The 25,099-nt window shown below is 63.8% G+C and overlaps 2 protein-coding genes across 3 annotated transcripts in view; one reads left to right on the forward strand and one right to left on the reverse strand.

Annotated features, from left to right (window-relative positions):
- The first annotated feature begins 1,638 nt into the window (after nucleotides 1-1,638).
- GINS2 (GINS complex subunit 2) lies at nucleotides 1,639-6,158 on the forward strand. Of its 2 annotated transcripts, XM_086469452.1 has the most exons (6): nucleotides 1,639-1,737; nucleotides 2,490-2,495; nucleotides 2,984-3,098; nucleotides 3,900-3,999; nucleotides 5,504-5,630; nucleotides 6,033-6,158. In XM_086469452.1, exons 1-6 carry the CDS (start codon nucleotides 1,639-1,641, stop codon nucleotides 6,156-6,158), a joined length of 573 nt encoding a protein of 190 aa, XP_086325578.1. The 2 variants fall into 2 exon arrangements, with proteins under 2 accessions (XP_086325578.1, XP_086325577.1); XM_086469451.1 differs by lacking the exon at nucleotides 2,490-2,495 and having other exon boundaries at nucleotides 1,639-1,728.
- A 4,046-nt stretch (nucleotides 6,159-10,204) lies between these two features.
- Nucleotides 10,205-25,099, reverse strand: part of GSE1 (Gse1 coiled-coil protein) — a 113,051-nt gene continuing 98,156 nt past the window's right edge. The window contains 22 exon segments of the mRNA XM_086469037.1: nucleotides 10,205-10,436; nucleotides 12,201-12,304; nucleotides 12,692-12,973; nucleotides 13,404-13,775; nucleotides 13,921-14,043; nucleotides 14,213-14,483; nucleotides 15,402-15,514; nucleotides 16,272-16,852; nucleotides 18,277-18,326; nucleotides 18,328-18,357; nucleotides 18,359-18,423; nucleotides 18,426-18,470; nucleotides 18,473-18,601; nucleotides 19,061-19,099; nucleotides 19,102-19,222; nucleotides 19,224-19,277; nucleotides 19,279-19,329; nucleotides 19,331-19,385; nucleotides 19,554-19,745; nucleotides 20,010-20,207; nucleotides 20,375-20,556; nucleotides 22,066-22,265. Coding sequence (XP_086325163.1) covers nucleotides 10,302-10,436; nucleotides 12,201-12,304; nucleotides 12,692-12,973; nucleotides 13,404-13,775; nucleotides 13,921-14,043; nucleotides 14,213-14,483; nucleotides 15,402-15,514; nucleotides 16,272-16,852; nucleotides 18,277-18,326; nucleotides 18,328-18,357; nucleotides 18,359-18,423; nucleotides 18,426-18,470; nucleotides 18,473-18,601; nucleotides 19,061-19,099; nucleotides 19,102-19,222; nucleotides 19,224-19,277; nucleotides 19,279-19,329; nucleotides 19,331-19,385; nucleotides 19,554-19,745; nucleotides 20,010-20,207; nucleotides 20,375-20,556; nucleotides 22,066-22,265 — 3,392 coding nt within the window. The 3' untranslated portion in view covers nucleotides 10,205-10,301.

A 25,099-nucleotide genomic window follows, 5' to 3' on the forward strand; every position in this document is an offset into this window, starting at 1 on the left:
TGGGTGCCCCGGGGCTGAGCCTGAGGTGGTTGAGGAGGGGGAACAGGGCGTCTTTGGGGGGGATTTTGGGAGCCCCCCTGAATTGGTCAGAGTGGTGGGTGGGGGTGGTTTGGCTGCTGGGCTGGGCTGGATGTGAGTGGGTGGAGTGAGGGAGGGATGGATGGAGGGATGGTTGGATGGATGGAGGGATGGGTGGAGGGATGGATGGAAGGTGGAGGGATGGATGGAAGGGTGGAGGGATGGATGGATGGATGGATGGAAGGGTGGAGGGAAGGATGGAAGGGTGGAGGGATGGATGGAGGGATAGATGGATGGAAGGGTGGAGGGATGGATGGATGGAAGGGTGGAGGGATGGATGAATGGAAGGGTGGAGGGAAGGATGGAAGGGTGGAGGGAAGGATGGAAGGGTGGAGGGATGGATGGAGGGATGGATGGATGGAAGGGTGGAAGGATGGATGGGTGGAGGGAAGGATGGAAGGGTGGAGGGAAGGATGGAAGGGTGGAGGGATGGATGGATGGAAGGGTGCAGGGAGGGAGGGATGGACAATGTGGTGCATGACAGATAGTGAGAAGAGGGCTCATTGCTGCTCTAGGGTATGGATGAGTGGATAGAACATGGATGGGTGGGTGGGTGGGTAGATAGCCGGGTGAGTGGATGGATGGATGGATGGATGGGTGGGTGCATGGGTAGGTAGGTAGGTGGGTGGGTGGATGGATGGGTGGGTGGGTGGATGGGTGGATGGATGGGTAGGTGGGTGGATGGGTAGGGCCATGGGAAGATGGATGGATGGGTGGGTGCATGGGTGGGTGGGTAGATAGCCGGGTGAGTGGATGGATGGATGGATGGGTAGGGCCATGGGCAGATGGATGGACGGGTGGGTGGATGGACGGGCTGATGAACGGAGGGAAGGGGTGGGAGGGTGGCGGCAGTGCCCGAGCACGGGTGGCTGCGCGGGGACAACCGGACGGAGGGAGGGGCGGCTGCCGCCGGTCCGTGAGCAGGAGGGAGGGTGCCCAGGCGGGGCTGCGGGAGGTGGCCCCCCATGTCCCCCCCGTCCCCGTCCCCGTCCCCCTGCGCACCGGGTGGACCCCACCGACACCCACCCGTGGCCGCGGCGGCCCCACGCGTGTCCCCGCGGGCGCTGCCCCTCCCGGCCGCCAGGGGGCGGCAGCGGGGGGCGCCGCGCACATGCGCAGAGGCTGAGGGTGGGGGCGCTGCGGGCCCCGCCGCGCCCCGGCAACAAGTGCTGAGCGCGGATTGGTCGAGCCCTCCCGGCGGGGCACTGGGATTGGTCCCTCTGCCACCGACCCAGACCTCCCCCCCCCCCCCGCCGGGCCCGGCCGCGGGGCAGGAGCCGGAGCGCCGCGCGCGTAAGACAGCCAATCAGAAAGGGGCGCGCCATGGTAACCAATGGCCGGCCAGCGCCGCCCTCGGGAAACCAATCAGCGTGCTTCGAGCTGCGCCGGACTCCGCCCCCACGCGGAGACCGCGAAAACGAGGCGGGAAGCGCGGCGCTGTGGGCGGGGTTTCGCCGCCGCGCAGCCAATAGGGAGGGTGGGCGCGTGGCGGGCCCGGTTCCGGTTCGGTCGGGGCGCCGGTTCGGTCCCGGCCCGGGCCCCCTCGTTGCCGGCGCCGCCATGGAGCCGGCCGAGGCGGAGTTCCTGGCCGAGAAGGAGCTGGTGACGATCGTGCCCAACTTCAGCCTCGACCGGATCCACCTCATCGGGGTCGGCGGGGCCGGGGGGCGGGGGGGGGGGGGGGGGGGACGACGGACGGACGGACACAGGACAGGGACAGGCCGGGGGGGGGGGGGGGGGCAGGGGCTGGGGGGTTTTGGGGACAAAGCCTGAGGGTCAGAGGCGGGGCAGGGCTGGGGGGTTTGGGGACAAGGCCTGGGGATCGGGGGGGGGGGGGGGGCTCGGGGGTGGCGAGGCTGGGGGTTTTGGGGACAAGGCCTGGGGGTCAGAGGCGGGGCAGGGCTGGGGGGGTTGGGAACAAGACCTGGGGGTCGAGGGGGGCCGGGGCTGGGGGGTTTGGGGACAAGGCCTGGGGGTTGGGCGGGGGGGGGTGGGCCTCGGGGGGCCGGGGCTGGGGGGTTTGTGGACAAGGCCTGGGGGTCAGGGCTGGGGGGGGGCGGTTAAGGGGCTGGGGGCTTCAGAGACAGGAGCTGTGGGTCAGGGCCTTGGGGGAGCCGGGGCTGGGGGCTTTGGGGACAAGGCTTGGGGGTCAGGGGCTGAGGGGCTTGTGGGACAGAGCCTGGGGAGATTGAGGGCAGGGGCTGGGGGGGGCTTATGGACAGGCCCTGGGGGCGGGGATGGGGGGGGGATTAGGACTGGGGGACTGGGATTGAGGTGGGGGAGATTGGGGGGCAGGGGGTGAGAGGGATGGGGAACAAGGAGAGGGAATTGGGGGGGGGATATGGGCAAGGGATTGGGGATCTAGTGTGATGGGGGCGGAGGAATTGGGGGACAGGGGCAGAGATGGGGAGGAGAGGGTTGGGGGGGGAGCAGGGCAGCCCCCCGGGAGGTTTGGGGGGGGGGGGGGGGGCAGTGCTGTCCCCTACACCTCCAGTGCTCTCCCAGCGAGCGGTGCAGCCTCCGGCAGCTGAGTTTTGGCCGAGGGCTGGGAGGGGGGTGACCGGCTGCCCGGGGGGGGGTTTGGGGGGCTGAGCCCCCAGCTCCAGCAGCGGGTGCCGGGATCTGGAAGCTGCGTTTCTAGGAGAGGTGTAATTTCTGGCTATAACTTCTGTGAAACGCTTTGAAACGGAAAATGCCCTGGAAATGTGAGTTATTCCTTCTCGAGGGAGAGGAGGAAAAGCCTGAGAGCGAGAATTATGGGAAGAAGGAAATTCAGTTATTTGACTCAGGCTTTTCAAAATCCCCTGGAAACTCATCTCTCCAGAGATGGCTGAGGCCAAATTAGAGTTCTGCGGCGCCTGCGCCCTCGCTGCTGCCTTACTCTCGTCTCCACTTTGTTTTCCAGGGGGATCTGGGTCCCTTCAATCCCGGCTTGCCGGTGGAAGTGCCCGTCTGGTTGGCCATTAACCTGAAGCAGAGGCAGAAGTGTCGGCTGGTTCCTCCAGAATGGATGGATGTTGGTAAGGGTGGTGGCTTTGGCCCTGGGCTTCAGTGAGTGCAGCAGAAACACAACATTTTTTTTTAAAAATTGCTGGTTTTCACCATTAGTGGGAAGGTTAATTCAACAAACACGACGTAGCTCTGAGAGAAGGATGTAGTGGTCCGCCTCTGGGGTTCTTTGTCTCTACAGGAGATGTAAGCTTCCCAGTTAAGTCAGGTGTTTAACTCCTGTTCCTCTGGTGAGGAGGAAGGAGGAGGGTTAGGTTGAATCGTGGTGAGCAGCTCACAAGCCTTGTCCAGAAAGAGCTTTGGGGATCTGGGATGACACCGAGGAGGGAGACCTTGGGGAGGTGTTAATCACCGGGTTGTTCACGCCGTGAAATGGTTTTCCTCGAGGGCATTGGAAAGGGGAGGTCGGTCTCTCTCACTCTGCAAAGTGAGAATCCTGGCGCCCTCCCTGTTGTCATCTCCAGGAAAACAGAGAGAGAGAAGAAGAAAATGCTAATGGAGCTGCAGGAAGAGGGAGACCCGCTCCGGGCATCCTGCTTGATGCAATCAAGGGCGCAAAGGCGAATTACCCAAGCGCTCTGTGGGGGAAGGGACCCTCTGGGGAGAGAGGAATCCCAAAGGAGAGGCGTTGGGTTGGGGGGGGATCAAGCTGGTGCAGATCCAGCCTCCCAGCGTGGTGTGCTGAGCACGGCTTCGACGTCCCTCTTGTGTGCTTCGTTACAGGAGCCGCTTTCTGTCCTGGGAGGGGGGTAAAAATGCCCCTGGAGAGGTGAAGGTCTGGCCATGCCTGATGGTTCCTGGTTGCCTTGTAGAAAAACTGGAGGAAATCCGGGACCAGGAGCGTAAAGAGGACACCTTCACTCCGATGCCCAGCCCCTACTACATGGAACTCACCAAGCTGCTGTTAAACTAGTGAGTAGGAAACGTAACAGGTTCCGCCCGAGTACCTGCTGGCACAGACCATTTCTCAAGCTTTCCTTGGCAGCCACCCCAGAGGGGTGACAGGGAGAGTTGGTGGAGGTTTCTTTCCCGTTAGATCTCGCTGCAGCAGGTTTTTTGGGGTAACTTGGCTTTTCAGCAACTCGGGGATCGCTCGTTCCGCGCCCTGATAATTGGGGCTGTGAGCCCCAGGCTGCTGTACAGAGCTGGGGAGATCTTTACATTGGGACTGCCTTGCGGCCTGGCAGAAACGTGGCTTCTCCCCTTCCCATCGGACTGCTGCCCTCAACGGACAGAACTGGGCGCTCTGGAGGGTGTTGGAAATGAGAAGGATCTGTGTGGTTTTGGGCTAAGTTGGGAATTATTCCTCCATCGAACAGCACCACGGGACAAAACTTCTTAGGAGCAGCTGTTGCCTACCCCAGCTCTTCCCTTGGTTGCCTTGGTGAGGCCATCTCATGACCTCACCCTTAGGAAAGCACAAACCTCACCGTTTCCCCAAACCCTCCGCTTTCCTTAGCCCCAGGGAGCTGCCGTTTCCACAGCTTTTCCTCACCTCAGGTCTCCTGGTTTCTCCTCTCCATCGAACTCCCCCACTGCTTGAGGTGACCTTGGCAGAGGAGGGAAAAGGAACTGTGTGAGGGGCACCACGTCGGGTCCCCTCCACCTGGTAGAGGCCTGGAGGATGGGCAATGCATTCCTGTTCGGCAGCCTCAACCCTCCAGGCTCCTTCCTTGGCTCTCCTTCAGGAGGAAAGCTCCTCTTCCCTCCACCGGAGAAGCAGGAGAGCGGGGATATTCCGCGCCTGAGCTCCTGCCTGCTGAGGCATTTCACTTGTCAGATGTGCTGGCGGGTATTTCTCTCCGCTCGGGCTCTTCTGACTGGAAGCCCTCGGTGACGGCGGGGCGGTGGCCGAGGCTTTTCCTCTGGAGGTGACGCTCCTGGCGGGCGGCTCCTTCCCCTCGCGCTCGACTGACCCCGACAGCTCTGGCCCTGGGAATCGCTCTGATCTCTCGAGGCCCTTCTGGCGGCGCCGAATCGCCTCGGTGGGAGGACGGGGAGCCGCTCGCTGCCGCCCTTTCGGCTCCGTGCACCCCCCGTAGAGCCACGAGAGAGCAGAGCCCGGGCTCTCGTCGCAGCCGAGTCCTTTCAATTCCCGTGGCTTCGGCCGGGTTGTTGGCCCTCCGTGTCCCTCGGACCAGCTGGGCAATTAAAGAGCAGAAGGATTCGAGTTGGGAACCAGCTGCTGCATCGGAGCTGAGCGTTCCTGGGTAAATAAACCATCCCAGAAATCCCAGCAGCAGAAGTACCAGGCTGGATTTTAAAATTTGCAGGGTTTTTTTTTTTCCCCTCTTTGTAGCAAACTGCTCTGCTTATGCCTCAGAGGGCTGAAGAGCTGCCAGCACGACTTACGCCGGTGACATAACGAGTCCCTCGCTGCCTGCTCTCATCCATTCTCTCTCTCCTCCTCCTCCAGCGCCTCAGACAACATCCCCAAAGCCGACGAGATCCGGACGCTGGTGAAGGACACCTGGGACACGCGGGTGGCCAAGCTGCGGCTGTCGGCCGACAGCTTCGTCCGGCAGCAGGAGGCTCACGCCAGGGTGCGGCGGGGACGCGCGGCGGCGAGGGGCTGTGGGGCGGCGCTGGGGCCGGGAGGGCTGCCGGGGGCCGTGCGAGCGCGGGGTGGGCTCGGGACTGCCGAGAGGGGCTTGTGAAAGTGCTGGTTGGGCCGTGTTTTTTCCTGGGTTGTGGGTTGGGAAGTAAAGCCCCACGCTGAAACCTTGCGTGATGGGCTGCTGGCGGCCCCCCAGGCGTGATGGAAAGAGGGTGCTCGCCCCTCACGGGCTTCTCCTCACCGGGGGCGGCAGCTGGGCAGGTCCCTTGGGGTGTCACCGAAGGAGAAGCGTGGGCTGCAGAGCTGCTTTCTGAATTCCTTGTCCTCCGCTGCGCCGGGGCTGTTTCCCCAGAATCTGGTTATTTTTTTTTTTTTCTCTCTCTTTTAGCTGGATAACTTAACCTTGATGGAGATCAACACCACCGGGACCTTCCTCACTCAAGCCTTAGACCACATGTATAAGCTCCGGACGAACCTGCAGCCTGGCGAGAGCGCCCACTCCCAGGATTTCTGAGGTACCAGCCCTCCAACCTCCGAGGAGAGGGGCGGTGGAAGGGAGCAGGCTCTGCTCCTCGCACCCCTTGGACCTTCGTCTCGCCAGCTTCCACCTCCCCACACGGATCTCAAGCCCCCCCCCCTGAGCCTCATCTCCCCCTCGGCTGCCTGCAGCCCCTCCTCGGCAGGCGGGGGAGAGGGTGGGCAGGCAGGCGGGGGAGAGGGCAGGCAGGCGGGGGAGAGGGCGGGCAGGCAGGGGAGAGGGCAGGCAGGCGGGGGAGAGGGCGGGCAGGCAGGGGAGAGGGCGGGCAGGCGGGGGAGAGGGCGGGCAGGCAGGGGAGAGGGCAGGCAGGCAGGGGAGAGGGCGGGCAGGCAGGGGAGAGGGCGGGCAGGCAGGGGAGAGGGCAGGCAGGCGGGGGAGAGGGCAGGCAGGCAGGCAGGGGAGAGGGCGGGCAGGCAGGGGAGAGGGCAGGCAGGCGGGGGAGAGGGTGGGCAGGCAGGGGAGAGGGCAGGCAGGCAGGCAGGGGAGAGGGCAGGCAGGCGGGGGAGAGGGCAGGCAGGCAGGCAGGGGAGAGGGCAGGCAGGCGGGGGAGAGGGCGGGCAGGCAGGGGAGAGGGCAGGCAGGCGGGGGAGAGGGCAGGCAGCCTCACATCCACACGGGAATCACTCCAGAGCTACCGATGGCACCCGAGCATCCCTCCACCGGGGGCTCCCACACGCTCCCTCTTGGCAGAGGTGGCCCCCTGTCTTTTTTTGGGGGGGTTCAGCGATCTGCTGGGTGCAGGGGGGTGGCTCGCCCAAGCCCTAGGCTTGCTGGCTCATGATGTCAAGCAGATCTCTCCGCCCTGGAGAGGGTGGGTGTACTTCATCGAGGGGACTTCTGAGGGCAGCACAGGCCACACGCTGGCTTGAAAGCGCTCAATTTCGAGGCGGTGCTTCACCATCAGAGCCTTGAAAAAAAAAAAAAAGGGGGGGGGGGGGGCGGGAAAAGATGTGCCGGGGCGATGATGAGAGGTGGCTGCTCCTCTGCTGGGGAGATCAGCTGGGAAGCAGATCCATCTGCTCTTTGGAGGAGGACAAAAGAAAAACGGGTTTTCCCTCGCCAAAGCCCGGCTGTCTTGTAATATCGTACACCTGACTTTATTTTTATTTTTTTTTTTAAAGCTATGTATAAAAATAAATAATAATAATAAAAAAAAAAAAAAATCATTGCGGCTGAGTGACCAGCACTGAATCGCTCTGTGCTTGGATTAATGCTCGGAAAAACCAGCAGCTCTCCTCCTCTGGCTCCAGCCCCGCTCCCCCGCGGCACACCGACAGGCGAGGGCAGGATCCTGGCCGGCGCTGGGCCGCGCTGGTGGCAGATGTGATGGTGACGGGCGAGGCGGGGGGGGGGGACACACACACACACACAGGGGAACCCACCGGTGGCTCCTGCCCCGCCATCTGTGTGCCCCTGCCGGGCAGAGGGCTGGGCTAAGGGGAGGGTGGCAGGAGATGCTGGGAGCGGGGCTGCTTTCCCATCGCCAGCGGGGGGGGGTGGGGGGTGGGGAGAAAGAATCCTTTGCCGTCATGGTGGAAGAGTTTATTTTCTTTTTTTTTTTTTTTTTGTCTTTTTTGGGTGTTTTCAGAAATTACAGCAATATATTCATAAATACCTAATTACTACATTCAACAAATAATATATTACATTACAATTCATTCAAACAAGTACACTTAGAACATGGTGAGGGTGGGGTTTTTTCTCTTTTTTTTTGGGGGGGGGGGGGGTGGTTTTGTGTTGTTTTCCTTTCACAGCGTTGAAACTGCCCGCAGCGGGCTCTGCCTCGCCTTCCCCCCCCCCTCCCCGCCTCGCAGCCCTCCACGGGCACCTCGTAGCGATCCTGCTCCGTACAGACACGACCCCTCACCGTGGCCCCAAGAGGGGGGAGGGAATAATTCTGAGAAATTGCTCCAAAAAACCGCGCTGACGAGCTGGCGAGGGGGGGGGAAAAGTCTCGGGAGCTGCTGCGAAGCGAGGCTTCATCCCCGCCACGCTCCTGCCCACGGCCTCAGCGTGGCGAGGGATAAATTGCTGATGATTTTCCATCCCTGGCTTCTCTCTTCCCCCCCCCCCCTCCCCTGCCCCGACCCTGGCCCAGCAGAGGGGGAAGGGGAAAAAGCGAATCGAGCAGCGAGGGTCTTTTTGCCGTGTTAAAATTCATCGTGAAGCCCGGAGTTGGCAGCGGCTGGGCCAGAGGCTGGCGACGCAATTGGGGATTTAAAGAAGATTAAACTAATTTCTGTCACAAGGGCATTTTGCTTTTTAATCTTGCACAGCTTGGGGTTTGGTTTTTTTTTTTTTTCTTTCCTTTTTTTTTTTTAGGGTGAAGCCAATGGGAGACTGGGGGGGGGGGGGGGGGGGAGAGGGAGGGGAGGGGGTTTAATGCTTTCTTTGCGAGTGCAACGAGGGAATTTAAAGCAGAAAGCAGAGGTCACCTTTTCCCGTCGACGTGAGCTTGTCTCGTGGTGAATTTAAAAGAAAAAAGTAATAAATAATTTAAGAATTTACCAAAAAAGAAGCTTCTCTGGGGCGGGGGGGGGGGGGAGGTTGGGGCAAGTTGATTCGCAAGTGGCTCAAAACGGCACCGAGCGGTGCCAGGTCTGCACCCGCCGCCCCGTCCCGGCGGCTCCTGCTGCCACCCAGTTGGGACCCTGGGGGGAAAACCCCGGCTCCCCCTGCCCCAAACCGCCGTGGCACCGCTGGGATTGTCCCGGTATTTTTTATGGGGTGCGGGGGGACGAGGCCACGCCGGTGCCACCCGTCCCCAAACCCTCCCGGCGCGAGGGCTTTGGCTTTGGCACGTGGCAGATGGAGCTGCGCGAGGCTGAGACACCCCCCCCCCGGCACCACCACTACCCACAGCTGCCCAGTTGGACCAGCAAAAGACCCAGAAACCAAAGGAAAAGGGTAATAAAATGCAAAATCAAAAAAGGAGAGGGCGGTGGAGGGGCTCAGCTCCGGGTTCCCCGAGGGACTGGCGGGGGGACAGCACCTGCCCCGCTGGAAAAGGGGATTTATTATTTTTTCTTTTTTTCCTGTTTTTAAATTCTTTTAAAAAACACTTCAGTATCTTTCCTGTCCTGACCAGCAGCAGTACAAACAGTAAAAGCAAATTAACCCTTTTGCCAAAAAAAAAAAAAAAAAAAAGAAAGAAAAATAAAAAAGGGGGAAAGGGGGGAAAAAAGTGAAAAAAAAAAAAAAAAGGCCAAAAAAAAGCGCGGAAACGTTAAAAAAAAAAAAAAAAGGCAAGCTTTTTATAACAATAATTAAAGTAATAAAAACATACGAAACGTTCTCTTTTTTTTTAATATATATACACAACACAAGGCTGAAGCACCTTTTTTCTTTTTTTTTTTTTTGGTGAGGTTTCAAATCGCAACCCCCCCCGGGGTGACCCCGCCGGGGGCCCACCGCCGGCGCGTGCCCCTGCCCCTTGCCCCGCCAAACAGGAACAAAAAGGTACCTTCAACCAGTTTATTGACTTTATTGTTTTATAGCGAAGTGCATTTCCAGTGGAAAACCCCCAGCTGGGGCGGGGAGGGGGGGGGGGGGGGGGGAGGCTCCCAGTACCGTGCTGGGGAGAGTGGGGGGCTCAGCAGCCGTCCCGCACCCGGCCCCGCGGGGCTCCTCCAGCCTTAGTGTTGTCGGTGGAGTCTTTAATTGTAATTTTTTAAAAAAAAAAAACCCAAAAATGAGCGCTATAAAGTGTGGGTGGATGGAGGGGGGGGGGCACAACGCCCTGTCCCGTCCCCCCCCCCCCGGGGAGGAGAGCCCGAGCTGGGCTGGCGGTTGCTTGCAGAGGGCCAGCGGCGCGGGAGGGGACAGAAGGGGACGGGGGGGACTGGGGGGGGGGGTTCTGCTCGCCGTCGGGTGGGCTCCCGTGCTCCTTTGCTTCATGCATGGCACATTCTCCGTTTATTTTTATTTTTTTTTTCCTTTTTATTTATTATTCTTTCTTTCTTTCTTTCTTTCTTTTTTTTTTTTTTTCCTTTTTTTTTTTTTCAATTTTATTTTTTTTTTTTTTTAGCTTCAAACCTCCCAGTGAAAAATATTAAATATTCAAGGTAATAAAATAGATTATTATTTCTAGACTATAGGTTCGGCCAAGCCCAAGGGGCGTCACCTGGGGTACCCCTTGAAATAGCCCCGAGACCACTGCATGGCGGGCAAGGCAAGGCACTTCCGCAGGTGATCCAGCTCGGCCTGCAGGCGCTCCCGCTCCGACACCACCTTCTGCTTCTGCGTCCGTAATTCCTGCCGGGAGCCAAGGGGAGAAGGATCCGTCAGGGGCAGGTGGAGCGGGTGGGATCCCTCCGGGGGTGCTGGGCTGGCCTGGAGGCTCCGTTTGGGGGGGGGGGGGGGGACGGAGGGGGCACCGCAGGGGGATGGGGTGTTGCGGGGGATGATTTGGGGGACAGAGGGGAGGGGATGGTGTGTTGCAGGGGATGATTTGGGGGACATAGGGCAGGGGATGGGGTGTTGCAGGGGATGACTTGGGGGACAGAGGGGAGGGGACAGGGTGTTGCAGGGGATGATTTGGGGGATGCAGGGGAGGGGAGGGGATGGGGTGTTGCAGGGAATGATTTGGGGGACAGAGGGCAGGGGACGGGGTGTTGCAGGGGATGATTTGGGAGACAGAGGGTAGGGAAGGTGACGGGGTGTTGCAGGGAATGATTTGGGGGACAGAGGGTAGGGGAGGGGATGGGGTGTTGCGGGGATGATTTGGGGTACAGAGGGGAGGGGACGGGGTGTTGGAGGGGATGATTTGGGGGATGCAGGGGAGGGGAGGGGATGGGGTGTTGCAGGGGATGATTTGGGGGACATAGGGCAGGGGACGGGGTGTTGCAGGGGATGATTTGGGGGATGTAGGGTAGGGGAGGGGATGGGGTGTCACAGGGGATGATTTGGGGTACAGAGGAAGCACCGCAGGGGGACGGGGTGTTGCAGGGGATGATTTAGGGGACAGAGGGCAGGGGAGGGGATGGGGTGTTGCAGGGGATGATTTGGGGTACAGAGGGGGCACTGCAGGGGGATGGGGTGTTGGAGGGGATGATTTGGGGTACAGAGGGGAGGGCAGGGGATGGGGTGTCGCAGGGGATGATTTGGGGTACAGAGGGGGCACTGCAGGGGGATGGGGTGTTGGAGGGGATGATTTGGGGTACAGAGGGGAGGGCAGGGGATGGGGTGTCGCAGGGGATGATTTGGGGTACAGAGGGGGCACTGCAGGGGGATGGGGTGTTGCAGGGGATGATTTGGGGGACAGAGGGGAGGGCAGGGGATGGGGTGTCGCAGGGGATGATTTGGGGTACAGAGGGGGCACTGCAGGGGGATGGGGTGTTGGAGGGGATGATTTGGGGTACAGAGGCGAGGGCAGGGGATGGGGTGTTGCAGGGGATGATTTGTGGGCCAGAGGGTAGGGGAGGGGATGGGGTGTCGCAGGGGATGATTTGGGGTACAGAGGAGGCACCGCAGGGGGATGGGGTGTGGCAGGGGATGATTTGGGGGATGTAGGGGAGGACAGGGGACGGGGTGTCGCAGGGGACGATTTGGGGGACAGAGGGGAGGGCAGGGGACGGGGTGTCGCAGGGGATGATTTGGGGTACAGAGGGGGCACTGCAGGGGGATGGGGTGTTGGAGGGGATGATTTGGGGTACAGAGGGGAGGGCAGGGGATGGGGTGTCGCAGGGGATGATTTGGGGTACAGAGGGGGCACTGCAGGGGGATGGGGTGTTGCAGGGGATGATTTGGGGGACAGAGGGGAGGGCAGGGGATGGGGTGTCGCAGGGGATGATTTGGGGTACAGAGGGGGCACTGCAGGGGGATGGGGTGTTGGAGGGGATGATTTGGGGTACAGAGGGGAGGGCAGGGGACGGGGTGTTGCAGGGGATGATTTGGGGGACAGAGGGGAGGGCAGGGGACGGGGTGTCGCAGGGGACGATTTGGGGGACAGAGGGGAGGGCAGGGGACGGGGTGTCGCAGGGGAAGGGTGCCGGCCGGGCGGCCGGGCTGCTCGCTCACCGCCATGCTGTGCGAAAGCTGCTCCGCCGTCAAGCTCAGGCTGTAGTGCTGGGCCTCCAGCCGCCGGCACTGGGTCTGCAGCACTTGGCGCTCCAGGTTTTGTTCTGCAAGACCCCAAAGGACAGCGGGGAGGGTAAGCACCGGCCCAGGACCCTACCCAAGCGCCTCGGTGGCGCCGTGGAGGACGCCAGCCCCGCGCCGGGCTCTGCCAGATGCACTCCAGAGCATCCCCGGCCCCTGCGGGGAACCTCCAGGTCCCACCGGGAGGGCGCTGGGCAGCCGTAACGCATGCGTTTTTCACGCCCACATCAATTTTCACGGGTGCCTGTTGCTCCTGCAGGGCTGCAGAGCCTCCAGCACCTCCCCACTCCATCCCAGCGGGAGCTGGAGCTGCCTGGGCAAGGTGTGTGTGTATGGGGGTGGTTTCACTCAGGGAAACTGAGGCACAAAGCGAGGTTTTGTGGTTTTTTTTTTACCCTCCCATCCCCTACCTTCTATATGTTCCTGGTAAGCTTCAAAAATTGCCTCGATCCCTTGCCACTTGGGCCTGGGGTACTCCTCCTCCTCTTCCTCCTCCTCCTCTTCCTCCTCCTCTTCCTCGGAGGCCGAGTCGCAGGGCAGCGGGGGCAGCGCCCGGTGGGGCAGCGGCCCCTCGGCCGTGCCGTTGTGCGGGGGGGCGCCCAGGCGACTGGACGCCTGCAGCTCGGGGATGTTGTAGTGGATGGAGGCGTCGAGCTTGTGGTTCTGCTCCGCCGTCAGCGCCGTCGTCCCCCCTGCGGGCACCCGGCATCAGCCCCCTGCCCACCCCCCCCCCAATGCTGCCCTCCCTGAGGCTGCATCGAGAAAGATGCCCCCCCCCCCCCGCCCCAAGGTATTAATTTCACCCCCCTACCAGGCCCTTTTAGGGGGGAGCTGCAGCATCTTCCGTGGGTTTTCATCGCCCCCTGCGCACGGGAGTAACTTTATTTTCCTCCCGCATTAAATTGAATGAGTTTGGGGGGGGAAGGACCACGGAGCTGCATGGTCTGATTTTTTATCTTCATTAATGAGCTCCTGGGATGCTCCAGCAATGAGGTTGCCGGTGGATTTTGTGCCCTCAGCGGTGCCAAACCCCAGGAGTGGGGGGATGAGGGGGGGCTCTCCCAGCCCGCAGGGATGCTACCCCGGTGGTACCCGGCCCGCTCCCCGCATCCCTGCCGTTACCTTTGTGCTTCTGCAACGCCTTCTGGGTGGACTGCAGCACCGACTCGTGGAACTGATGGGCGAATTCCTCGGCGATGAAGGGCTCCCAGGGCTTGCTCTTGCCGTTCATGCTGTGGGACAGCGGCACCGGGATGTCCTTGGGGAGGGGACCCCTGACGTAGCTGAGGATGCTCAGGGCCTTCTTCCCAGGGTGCCCATCGCTCAGCCGGGGCTTCTCCACCGGCGCGGTGGCCGACTCCTTAGCTCTTGGTAGCTCCTGGGGTCTCAGCTGGTCTAACCTGCCGGGTTCTGCCACCTTCTGCGCCTCCGGCACGGAGACGGCGATGCCCACGGGTTTATCCGGATCCAGCAGGAGCGGCGGCACCGGCGGCTCTTTGGGCAGAAAGAGAGCAGAGTCGGGTGCTGGCAGGGCTCCGTGTCCCCCCCACAAGGCAAGGCCATGCCCCCTCCCTGTCCTGCCAGGCACGGGGGATGCTCCTGGCCAGCCGAGAGCCAGGAAAGGGCTGTGGCTCCTCACCGGCAGCGGGGCCGCTGGGGCTGTCCCGCGGGGAGCTCTTCACCACCACGGCGGCCGGCGTGGTCTTCTGCTTCATGGCCTGGAGCATCTCCACTAGCTTCTCCTTGTCTGAGGCATGGGAAGCTGAGGTTTAGTGTAGCCTCTGCTCAGCAGAGCAAGCTCACAGTCCCAAGCAGGAACCCCCCCCTCCGTGCCCCACAGCACACACACCCCCCCCCCTCCCCAAAAACCAGGGAGCGGGGACCCTCCCAGCTGGAGGTGGCCCCGAGCGTGCGCGGGGCATGGCTGTTACCTTTCCTCTTCTCGGCGCTGATGTGCGTGAGGTTGAAGATGGTGAGGAAGCGCTTCTTCTCCTCGAAGTTGGGGCTGTTGTTCATCTCGTCGGGGCTGTAGCGGGTGGAGAGCGGGAGGCGCGGGGAGGGCGTGCGGCGCTTGTTCTGCACCGTCGGCGGCGAGGGGCTCCTCTCCCGCAGCATCCGCCGGCGCTTGCGCCGCTTCTGGCTCAGCAATTCCTCCTTCTGCTGCTGCGTGGTGAGGCCGAAGAGCTGCAGGAACTCCAGCTTCTGGGGCGCCGAGGGGGAGAGCACAGCAGGGTCACCCCCAGACCGGTCCCCATCTTCATCCCCATCCTCATCCCCATCCCCATCTCCATCCCCATCCCCATCCCCATCCCGGTTTCCCCATCCCCATCCCTGTTTCCCCATCCCCAACCATCCTCATCCTCATCCCCATACCCATCCTCATCCTCATCCCTGTCCCCATCTCCATCCTCATCCCCATCCTCATCCCCATCCCCATCCCGGTTTCCCCATCCCCATCTCCATCCTCATCCCCATCCTCATCCCCATCCCCATCCCCATCCCATTTTCCCCATCCCCAACCCCATCCCGGTTTCCCCATCCTCATCCCCATCCCCAACCCCATCCTCATCCCCATCCCCAATCCCATCCCGGTTTCCCCATCCCCATCCCCATCCCGGTTTCCCCATCTCCAACTCCATCCTCATCCCCATCCCCATCCTCATCCCTGTCCCCATCCCCATCTCCATCCTCATCCCCATCCCCATCCCCATCCCTATCCCCATCCCCATCCCCATCCCCATCCCCATCCCCATCCCCATCCCCATCCCCATCCCCATCCCCATCCTCATCCTCATCCCATCCCCATCCTCATCCTCATCCCCATCCCCATCCTGGTTTCCCCATCCCCATCCTCATCCCCATCCCCAACCCCATCCCCATCCCCAACCCCATCCCCGTTTCCCCATCCCCATCCCCCATCCCAGTTTCCCCATCCCCATCCTCATCCCCATCCCCATCCCCATCCTCATCCCCATCCTCATCCCCATCCCCATCCCCATCCCCACCCCCATCCCATCCCGGTTTCCCCATCCCCATCCCCCCGGTGCCTCTGCCGCCGGCTGGGGACAGTGCCTTGCCCGCGGAGGGGCTGCTCCCCCGGGGGACAGGGGCCAGCGGTACCTCGGAGGACGTGTCCAGCTTCAGCGGGGGCTGCTCGGCCACGCAGCGGAGATGGGCCCGCACCTCCTCCTCGTCGCTGTCGTCGCAGGAGTCGTCCAGGTCGTAGTAGTAACCTGGGGGATTGGGAGAGGCTGGGGTGAGACTGGGCAGCCTGCGGGGAGCCCACGGGGACCCCAGGGACCTGGCGGGACCCCAGGGAACCTGCTGCCACTCCAGGGGATCTGCTGGGACCCCCAGTGCGGACAGGGGCGCAGCAGGGCGCTCGTGCAGCAAGGTGGGGGGGGGGGAGAGCGGTGGGGGGGGGGGGGGGGGTCCCATGAGGGTCCCAGCAGACCCAACAGAGCCCTGTCGTGTGTCCCCCCCCCTCCTCTGCCAGCTGTGGAACCCCGGAGGGCATCGCCCACCCCCTGCGTCCCCGCTCAGCGTCGCTTTGGGATGGGGGGGCAGGAGCTCAACAGGCGGTTGGTGGATGCGGCCGAGTCCCCCAGTATCCCCACTGGGGGGCAGGGGGGGGGGCGGGCGGCAACACCTGCCCCCCCCCCCCCCCCCCCCCCCTCCTCCCAGCCCCCCCAAGCGCTCCATCTCCTCCTCACCGCTGTGCTCATCCCCGCTCAGCCCCATTAATATTTAAAAGCCGCTTATTAGCCTCAGTTCATCATTTATTAATTGGGCATGTCTAGAGCGGAGGATTTACCGCGCCGCTCGGCTTGCGGGGGCTGCCGGCATCCCCGGGGAGACCCGCCGACTGCCCCCACCACCGCCAGGTCCCGGGGCCGGTGGTGGTGGTGGCGGTGGTGGTGGTGGTGGTGGTGGTGGTGGTGGTGGTGGTGGTGGTGAGGTCCCCGGCGCGGTGCAGACCCGGCGCCTCACCTTTCTCGCGGGCTTCCCGCCGCCGGCGCTCCTCCAGGTCCAGTTTGCTGACCAGCTTGCGGTGCTGCTGCACGAACTCGTCGTAGATGTACATGGGGTCCTGGGCGCGGGGGGGCGGGGGGCGGTAGGGCGAGCTGGGCTTGGTCACCTCAGCAAAGGGGGTGGCCGGGGGTCTTTGCTGGCTCAGGATGCTCTGCGTGGACTTCTCCAGCTCGGCTAGGAAGGGGGTGTGGGGGAAGCCCCCGTGCTCCGGGGCGCCGGGCTCCCGTCCTGGGGCGTATTTCTCCAGAGCATCCCTCTTCCTCGCCCCCTCCTCCAGCTTCTCGGGGCAGAAGACCCTCTCCACCTTCACCAGCGGGATGCCCTGACGGCTGGGCTCGAAGGGAGCCGGGTGGCCGTGGAGGGCGTGGGGCTCGGGGAGGCGCCGAGGGGGCTCAGGGGGGCTGTCCATCAGCGAGACGGGGTTCCAGAGGGATGTGGTGACGGGGTGGTGCTGGGGCTTGGGGGAGATGAGCGGAGGGGGCCCGCCGAAATGCTGCCCCGGCTCCCGGCCGCTCGGCTCGTGGCGGCTCGATCCCAACCTGCGGGGAAAAGGCGAGGACCGGAGAGGTGAGGGGTCGGCGCTGATGCCGCAGAGCGCGGCCAGCACCGGGCTGCTTTCAGGGGAAACCCCACACCGGTTAGGGCCACCCAGAGGGGTTCGTGCACGTGGGGCTGCCACGCTCGTCCCCTCCTGTGCCACCACCCCGAGGGACGAGGAGCAGCGTTCAGGCTGCTCCCGAGAGGGTTGAGCGGGGATGTGGCCGCATCGCCAGAGCGGGACCCCCCCCCCCCAGGCTCGTTCCCCCGCCTCTGGCTGCCCCACCCTGGGGACAGGAGAGCCACCGGTGCTGGCACAAACCCCGCAGCAAGGGCAGCACCTCGGTGCAACCCTCCTCCGCCAGCCGGGGCCGGAGCCAGCCCGTGAGCGGGATCAATATTTCATGCGCCCAAGCTGTGCATTTAACGCTTTTCCGCTCCGGTGCCCCGGAGCTCAGCGCCGCCATCCGCCACCCCGGCAACCGTGGCACCGCCGGCGGGAAGCATCGCCTGCCCTGCCGGGGATCGGGCCCTCCCCGCTGGATTCAGGCAGCCCCTAGGATGGATGGGGATGGAGACGAGGATGGGGATGGAGGCGGAGGCGGGGGTATCTTCCCAGCGGCAGGTGTTTCGGGGTGACCTTGCTCTCTCCTCTCCAGTTTGGGGGGGGGGGGGTGGGAGGAGCGGATGGGGAAGGGAGGCTGCGGCGGGCACTCGCCTTTGTGCCGCCCTGCGATCCGCTCCTTATTATCCTCGCTGAGCCACGCTAATCCCCTGGATACCCAAAAATAACAAAGGGAGCTGGCGGCAGAGCCGCCTGGAGGAGCCTGCGCTGCTTAAGCACTCAGCAACGGGGCTGAGCAAGCCCCTGTCAATCGGGGAGGGGGTGAAGCCACGCTCCTCTGTCCCCCCGCCCCAAACTGACCACAATTGGAGCGGGTAAACTCCCCCCCCTCACCCCCAAAAAACGTGGCATCCCACCGCCTGCCTCCGCTGCACGGTGGGGAGCAGCAATTAGCGGCGCCGGGTGCCTGGGCAGCACCTGGCTGCTCGCCGCTGGCCCCCGGCCACCTCCCGGGCTCATCGCCTGCCGCCGCACAGATGTCGGGCACCGGCAACGCCCGGCGCTGCCAGCGCAGCCGGCCCGGCTGGCACCGTGTGACGGGGACCTGCTGGCACCGGCCGAGCGCGGTGGCTTCTGCTCACGAGGATGCGTGAGGGGCTACGGGATGCTGGCTACCTGATGGGGGGCGGAGGGGGGGGGGGGGGTTGGGGGCCAAGCTGGCTACGGGGGGTGCAAAGCCACGGGGCAACGGGGGGAAAATCCTATTGAAGTCACAGCAGGGACGGCTGCGACGTGGGAAACGGCGCCTAGGTTTAAGGGGGGAAGCTGCCATCCCTGGAGCGGGGCCGGCAGCATCCCTACCTGGGGTGCTCGGGCCGATGCTCGGGCTCGGGCTGGCTCGGGGCGCGCCCCCATGTCGAGGTGCTGCTCCAGCACTTGTTGCCCGAAACTCCGAGACTTGGGACTGCCGATCTTCTTTCTCCTGGCGCAACCGGCGCTGCCGGGCAGCCACTTCTCCTCCTCGTTGGTGCGGTGGATGAGCAGCGCCGTCGCGCGCTGCTCCCCGGCAGCGGGAACACGTTGTGGTTGGGGATGAGGCTGGGCACGGGGTGGTGGGAGGCTGGTGGCTGGTGCAGCGGGTGCTGGATGGGCTTTGGCGTTGGCAGCACCGAGTCCTTGAGTTTCTCTGGGTTGGAAAGGGAGTGCCGGGAGTCAGGGCACGGCAAGCGGGGTGGCTACCCGCGGCCGTCCGTTGGCTATTTTGGGGTGTGCAGGGTGTCCACCCCGAGCATCCCCGCGGGCAGGAGGCACCCGGAGCCATGGGGCAGCCGCCAGCCAGATCCCGGCGCTCCCTGCCCGCAGGCGACGAGGGGGGCTGCCCGCTCGCTGCCAGCCCGGCTGCCAGGCGCGCCGCGGCACCGGGCGCATCGCCGCCCCGGACCCAGTCAGATGGCACGGGGAGAGCCGCGGCAGCTGGGCTTTTGGCAAAGCGAGCTGGCAGCCGGCAGAGCCCGGCTCCGTCCCCAGCCACAACCCGGGGCCGCCGACCCCCCTCGGCTTTGCCATCTGGAGGGAAAGGGGACGGTGGCAAGCCGCGCCGAAAGCGGCAGCCCCTCCCGGTGTCACCCGTCGGGGGGGACGTTACCTGCTCTGCCGGGTGCCAGCGGCTCTGTCGGCTTGCCCGCTCCTCGGCCGGGTGCCCCCGCAGCCCGTGCAGCTCGGCCACGGGGAGGAAGGGCCCCTCCATGGCTTTCACCATGCTCAGCTCCTTCTCCCGGGCGCGCTCCCGCTGCCTCTCCAGCTCCCGGTTCCCGCTCCTTCTCCCGCTCGCGCTCCAGCTCCTTCTCCCGTTCCCGCTCCCGGTTCGCGCTCCTTCTCCCGCTCCCGGTCGGCTTCTCGCTCCCGCTCCTTCTCCGCTCTCCCGCTCGCGCTCCCGCTCCCTCTGCCGCAGCTCCTCGTCCATTTGCAGCCTGCAAAGGAAAGCCAAACAAAAAAAACAAACCAACAAAAAAAAACCAAAACAAAACAAAACCAAAACCCAAAACAGCCCCCAAACAACCCCCCCGCAGACGCCTGTCCAGCGTCCCCTGGGGTGGCCCGTCCCTCCGTCCCCACCCCGGCCATTGTCCCCTCCGTACCTCTCAGCGGCGAGGCTGGAGATGCGCTCGGACTGCAGGGCGGAGAGGGAGGAGTGCGAGAGCTCGGGGGGGTACCGGACCCCCGAGAGGTGCAGGTGCATGGCCGAGGGGTGCAGGGGTGGCAGCGAGCCCGGCGCCGGCAGCGGGTAGAAGGGGGACCGTAGCGCCGACAGGCAGTACGACTCGTCCATCCTGGGGAGACGGGGACGCGCTCAGCGGGACGTCCCGCTCGGGGCTGGGGGCACGAAACCCACTTCCCCCCCACCCGGGAGCGATCCCAGGCTGGATGGAGGCTGCCTTCTACTAGGAAAGGGGTTCGGAGAGCCCCCCAAAATGCCCTCAGTGCAGCCCAACCATCCTCCCCGCATCAAGCTCCCGCTTCCCCCCACCAAGGTTTGTCCTCCGGCCACCCGCATCCCCCCCGGGGACCCCCACCATCCCCAGGGCGATGCCCACCTGAAGGCGGGGTGCGGGAAGGGGTGATGCGTCAGGTAGCTGGGGTGGTAGTAAGCGGCGGCGGTGGCCGGATCGAGGCCGAGGGGCGGCAGGGAGGACATGCGGAGGTCCTCGGCGGTGTGGTAGGGACGGAAGCTGCGCAGGTAATCCTCGGTGACCGCGCTGGGAGGCACCACGTGGTGGACCGGCCGCTGCAGGCTAGGAGGAGGGGAGCAGGGAGACGGTCACCATCCCACCTTGTCCCCCCACCCGCCCCGTAGGGAGATGTCACCTCCTCCCAGGGACGCTCGGTGGGACCAGACCTCGCCGGGGGACGCCCGCCTCCTGCAATTCCACCCCCACCCGTTCGTTGCCGCCGGACTCACTTGAGAGGTGGGAAGCGGGAATCCTGGACCACAGAGCTGGGGGGCAGCCCGAAGGAGTAAGGTGTCCCCAAGAGGTGAGAGGGGACGGTGGGGGCCCCCGCTTTCTCCTGCGCCAGGGGGGGCTCCGAGATGAGGCGCTCGCGGCCGCCGCTGCTGCTGCTGCCTCGTGACCCTGCTTCTTGCTGGAAGGCAGAGGCAAAAACCCCGAGCGGGGCATTAGGGGATGGCAGGGACCCCGTGAGGGATTTGGTGGGGGTGTCCCTGCTGTCTCCCCACCCCAAGACCCTCGGTGGGTCCCCAGCATGCCCGTGGGGTTCCCAGCTGGCACCAGTGCCTGGGGGGAGGATGCATCCACCGGAGCATCCTCCCGCATCCAGGCGGTCAAAGTGTGGGCTGGAGGGGGTGTGAGGGTCTGGGGGGCAGCTACACCGCGGGGGGCACCCGCAGGAGAGGGGGTGCTGAAGCCAGGGCAGTGCTGAGGGCAGGACACACGTTACCTGCCTGGGCCACGTTGTTCTCCAGAGCTATTAATCATCTGGGGAGGATACAGACCGGTGGAATTCCAGCAGCCCTTTGATGCTGGCCACAACCCGGGGGTCAGCCCAGCATCCCCCCCCTGGCCCTGCTGCCATCAGCACCCTTGTCCCGCCGCGGGGCCTCCGCCATCCTCAGCTCCCCATCCCCAACATCGGGATGAAGGTCGCTCCCTCCTGGCCCCCCTGGCAAAGCCGGGATCCCTTGAGGTGACGAGGGACCCCCGCAGGGTCTGGCCATGAGCGGGGGTGACCTCCAGCAAGGCAAGATGGGGTTGAAAAATGCTTCTTTTTCCATTGCACCTTCTCCGTTTAGGAGGAGGACGGTGGCAACCCCCAGCATCCCCCCTCTCCCCGCCCCGTCAGGCATCCCCTCCCCATCCAATCCCAGTCCCCAGGCTCTCCAGGGCAGGTCACAGGTCTCCAGCCCTCGGGGACGGTCCCAAGGTCACCGTGGCGGGCACAAAGGGCGTCCCCCCCCGCCCCCCGCCCCCTGCCCACCGCCACCTCCGCCGCCTGCATTAAGGCTCATTGTGCGTGCCAGGCTCTGCTCTAATTACCTCCCCGTCTCGGGGCGTCACGCTGCGAGAGCGCGGCTCTGCCAGACAATAACCCACGCTCGGTTAACCCCCCGTGCTGTGGGGGTCACCGGGGAGGAGGTGACACGGAGGTGGGGGGGTGGGGGAGCACCCAGACACCCCACGCACCCCTCCGAGCGCCTGGATCGTGGTTCAATTGCTGTTTTCTCCCCAACCCACCCCCCCCCCCCATCCCTCCCTCGGCGTTTCTCATCCCCTCCCATCGCCTCTGCGCTTTGTGGTTTAATTAGTCTTTCCAAGTGGCATAATCCCCCCGGGAATCTGCTTGTAGCGTGCGGAGGAGAGGAGAGCCACTAACGATGCTTCTTAATTAGCTACTCCCCCCCCCCCTCCGCCCTCCGCCCCTCTTCTTCCTCGCGTTCCCCCTCCGGATGGCAGCCCGGAGATGACGGCAGCCTGGGGACACGGCAGGGAGGAGAAGGGCCAAAATAGGGGGGCAGCCCCGTGGTCCCTCGGACCATGGTTGGCACAATCAGCACCATGCATGGCACCCCACACCCTCCACCCTTCGGGGGGGGCGGTGGGGTACCCCCCCCCCCCCCCCCAAACACGGCCATACCTGTCTGCCCTCGCTCCTCCACACCCCGTTGACCGTCTTGGTGGGGGCGATGGTGACGACGGGCGGCGTGCTGGGCACGCTGTGCCCCCCCGGGGGCACGATGATGGGGCCCATGGGGCCGCGTTTGGGGGTGCTGGCGGGGGAGCTGTGGTTGGTGGCCGGCGAGGAGACCGGGGACGACTCGCTGCTTATCGAGGACCCTGAAATCCAATTAAAAAATTAAGATTAAGCGGGGAAAAAGGCAGCCATCAACCAGCTGAAACCGCCCTACAACAAGCCGAAGCCTTTCCACGCCGTCCTCCGCGGGACGCCCCGCTGCAGGGACCAGGGATGAGGCACGGGGATGCACTCAGGGCAGGCAGCATCCCAGCAGCCCGCCAGGCTGGAGGACATCCTCCCATCCCAGGGGGTCCCAGAGAGCCCTGTCCCAAGGGAAGTTCCCTCTGGTTGCTCCACACAGCGGGACAAACGCCCTTTTGCTCCCATCTAACGGGGACTGCCAACCCCCCACCTCCTTCACGGGTGCAGCAAGCCCTGCCCGTGCCCCTCGCCTTGGCACAAGCGACACCGACGCGATGCCAACCCTGGGCGGCCGCATCTCCTCGAGCCGAACCCGCCGGCTCCTTCATCTGGCCGCAAAATTTGCCCCGCGCGAGCCGGGGCTACTCGGAGACGCCGGGATGGAGGAGTCACTCCCCACAACCCTTGGGCAAGGCTTTGGCTTTATTTGCATAAGACAGCTGTATTTTAAATGATACCCACCCCGGGGATGCTGGTGATATTTCCAAGGGAAAAAAAATAAAAAGGGAATTAAAGCGGAGAGTGCGTAGAAAAGCAGAGCTGGAGCAGAAATACAAATTCCACGTTAACCAGGGCACGCGGTACCCAGCGTCTGCTCCGTGGCACATCGCCCGCTCCTAAAACCCAGCTGGGCAGCTTGGGGGAACCTCCTACCCCCCAAAACCCTGCTCCCACCAGCCCGGAGTCTGAGCCAAAGGGAGGTTTCCAACAGGCCATCAGGGACTGGCTACCGATCACCGAGGGGTGGTCGCCGCAGGATGCCAGCCAAGAGGTGACGATGCTCCGCGTTCTGGCGCTGAGCCTGGCCCCGAGAGGGGTCTTGTCTCCCCTGAGTGTGCAAGGCAGCTCCTCGCCCTGCAAGCGAGCTCCCCTGAGCGTGCAAGCTGGCTCCTCGCCCCACAAGCATGCACTTCGGCTCCTCTGGGTGTGCAAGCCAGCTCCCCGTTGCCCTGCAAGCGTGCAAACCGGCTCCCCTGAGCGTGCAAGGCAGCTCCTCGCCCTGCAAGCACGCAACCCAGCTCTCATGAGTGTGCAAGGCAGCTCCTCGCCCTGCAAGCGAGCTCCCCTGAGCGTGCAAGCTGGCTCCTCGCCCCACAAGCATGCACTTTGGCTCCTCTGGGTGTGCAAGCCAGCCCCCTGTTGCCCTGTGAGCACGCAAGCCAGTTACTTTGAGTGTGCAAGGCAGCTCCTCACCCTGCAAGGCACCTCCCCTGAGCGTGCAAGCTGGCTCCTCGCCCCGCAAGCATGCACTTTTGGCTCCTCTGGGTGTGCAAGCCAGCCCCCTGTTGCCCTGCAAGCGTGCAAACCGGCTCCCCTGAGCGTGCAAGGCAGCTCCTCGCCCTGCAAGCACGCAACCCAGCTCTCATGAGTGTGCAAGGCAGCTCCTCGCCCTGCAAGCCAGCTCCCCTGAGCGTGCAAGCTGGCTCCTCGCCCCACAAGCATGCACTTTGGCTCTTCTCGGTGTGCAAGCCAGCCCCCTGTTGCCCTGCAAGCGTGCAAACCGGCTCCCCTGAGCGTGCAAGGCAGCTCCTCGCCCTGTGAGCACGCAATCCAGCTCTCATGAGTGTGCAAGGCAGCTCCTCGCCCTACAAGCCAGCTCCCCTGAGCGTGCAAGCTGGCTCCTCACCCCGCAAGCATGCACTTTGTCTCCTCTGGGTGTGCAAGCCAGACCCCCGTTGCCCTGCAAGCATGCAAACCGGCTCCCCTGAGTGTGCAAGGCAGCTCCTTGCCCTGCAAGCCACCTCCCCCAAGTGTGCAAGCTGGCTCCTCGCCCCGCAAGCATGCACTTTTGGCTCCTCTGGGTGTGCAAGCCAGCCCCCTGTTGCCCTGCAAGCGTGCAAACCGGCTCCCCTGAGCGTGCAAGTCAGCTCCTCGCCCTGTGAGCACGCAAGCTACCTCCCCTGAGTGTGCAAGGCAGCTCCTCACCCTACAAGCCACCTCCCCTGAGCGTGCAAGCTGGCTCCTCGCCCCACAAGCATGCACTTTGGCTCCTCTGGGTGTGCAAGCCAGCCCCCTGTTGCCCTGCAAGCGTGCAAACCGGCTCCCCTGAGCGTGCAAGCTGGCTCCTCGCCCTGCAAGCACGCAACCCAGCTCTCATGAGTGTGCAAGGCAGCTCCTCGCCCTGCAACCCAGCTCCCCTGAGCGTGCAAGCTGGCTCCTTGCCCCACAAGCATGCACTTTGGCTCCTCTGGGTGTGCAAGCCAGCCCCCTGTTGCCCTGTGAGCATGCAAGCCAGCTACTTTGAGTGTGCAAGGCAGCTCCTCACCCTGCAAGGCACCTCCCCTGAGCGTGCAAGCTGGCTCCTCGCCCCGCAAGCATGCACTTTTGGCTCCTCTGGGTGTGCAAGCCAGCCCCCTGTTGCCCTGCAAGCGTGCAAAACGGCTCCCCTGAGCGTGCAAGTCAGCTCCTCGCCCTGTGAGCAGGCAAGCTACCTCCCCTGAGTGTGCAAGGCAGCTCCTCACCCTGCAAGGCAACTCCCTTGAGCATGCAAGCTGGCTCCTCGCCCCGCAAGCACGCACTTTTGGCTCCTCTGGGTGTGCAAGCCAGCCCCCTGTTGCCCTGCAAGCGTGCAAACCGGCTCTCCTGAGTGTGCAAGGCAGTTCCTCTCCCTGCAAGCCAGCTCCCCTGAGCGTGCAAGTTGGCTCCTCGCCCCACAAGCATGCACTTTGGCTCCTCTGGGTGTGTAAGCCAGTCCCCTGTTGCCCTGCGAGCGTGCAAACCGGCTCTCCTGAGT

Source organism: Leptosomus discolor, chromosome 8, assembly GCF_034619465.1.
Source record: "Leptosomus discolor isolate bLepDis1 chromosome 8, bLepDis1.hap2, whole genome shotgun sequence".
In the NCBI taxonomy this organism is placed as follows: domain Eukaryota; kingdom Metazoa; phylum Chordata; class Aves; order Leptosomiformes; family Leptosomidae; genus Leptosomus; species Leptosomus discolor.

What these genes read in the sequence shown, in the direction of transcription:
- GINS2 (XM_086469452.1), top strand. Translation starts at nt 1,639, where the DNA reads ATGGAGCCGGCCGAGGCGGAGTTCCTGGCCGAGAAGGAGCTGGTGACG. An exon ending in TCCAGAATGGATGGATGTTG is followed by an intron (nt 3,099 to 3,899) that starts GTAAGGGTGGTG and finishes GTTGCCTTGTAG; the next exon opens with AAAAACTGGAGGAAATCCGG. An exon ending in AGCAGGAGGCTCACGCCAGG is followed by an intron (nt 5,631 to 6,032) that starts GTGCGGCGGGGA and finishes TCTCTCTTTTAG; the next exon opens with CTGGATAACTTAACCTTGAT.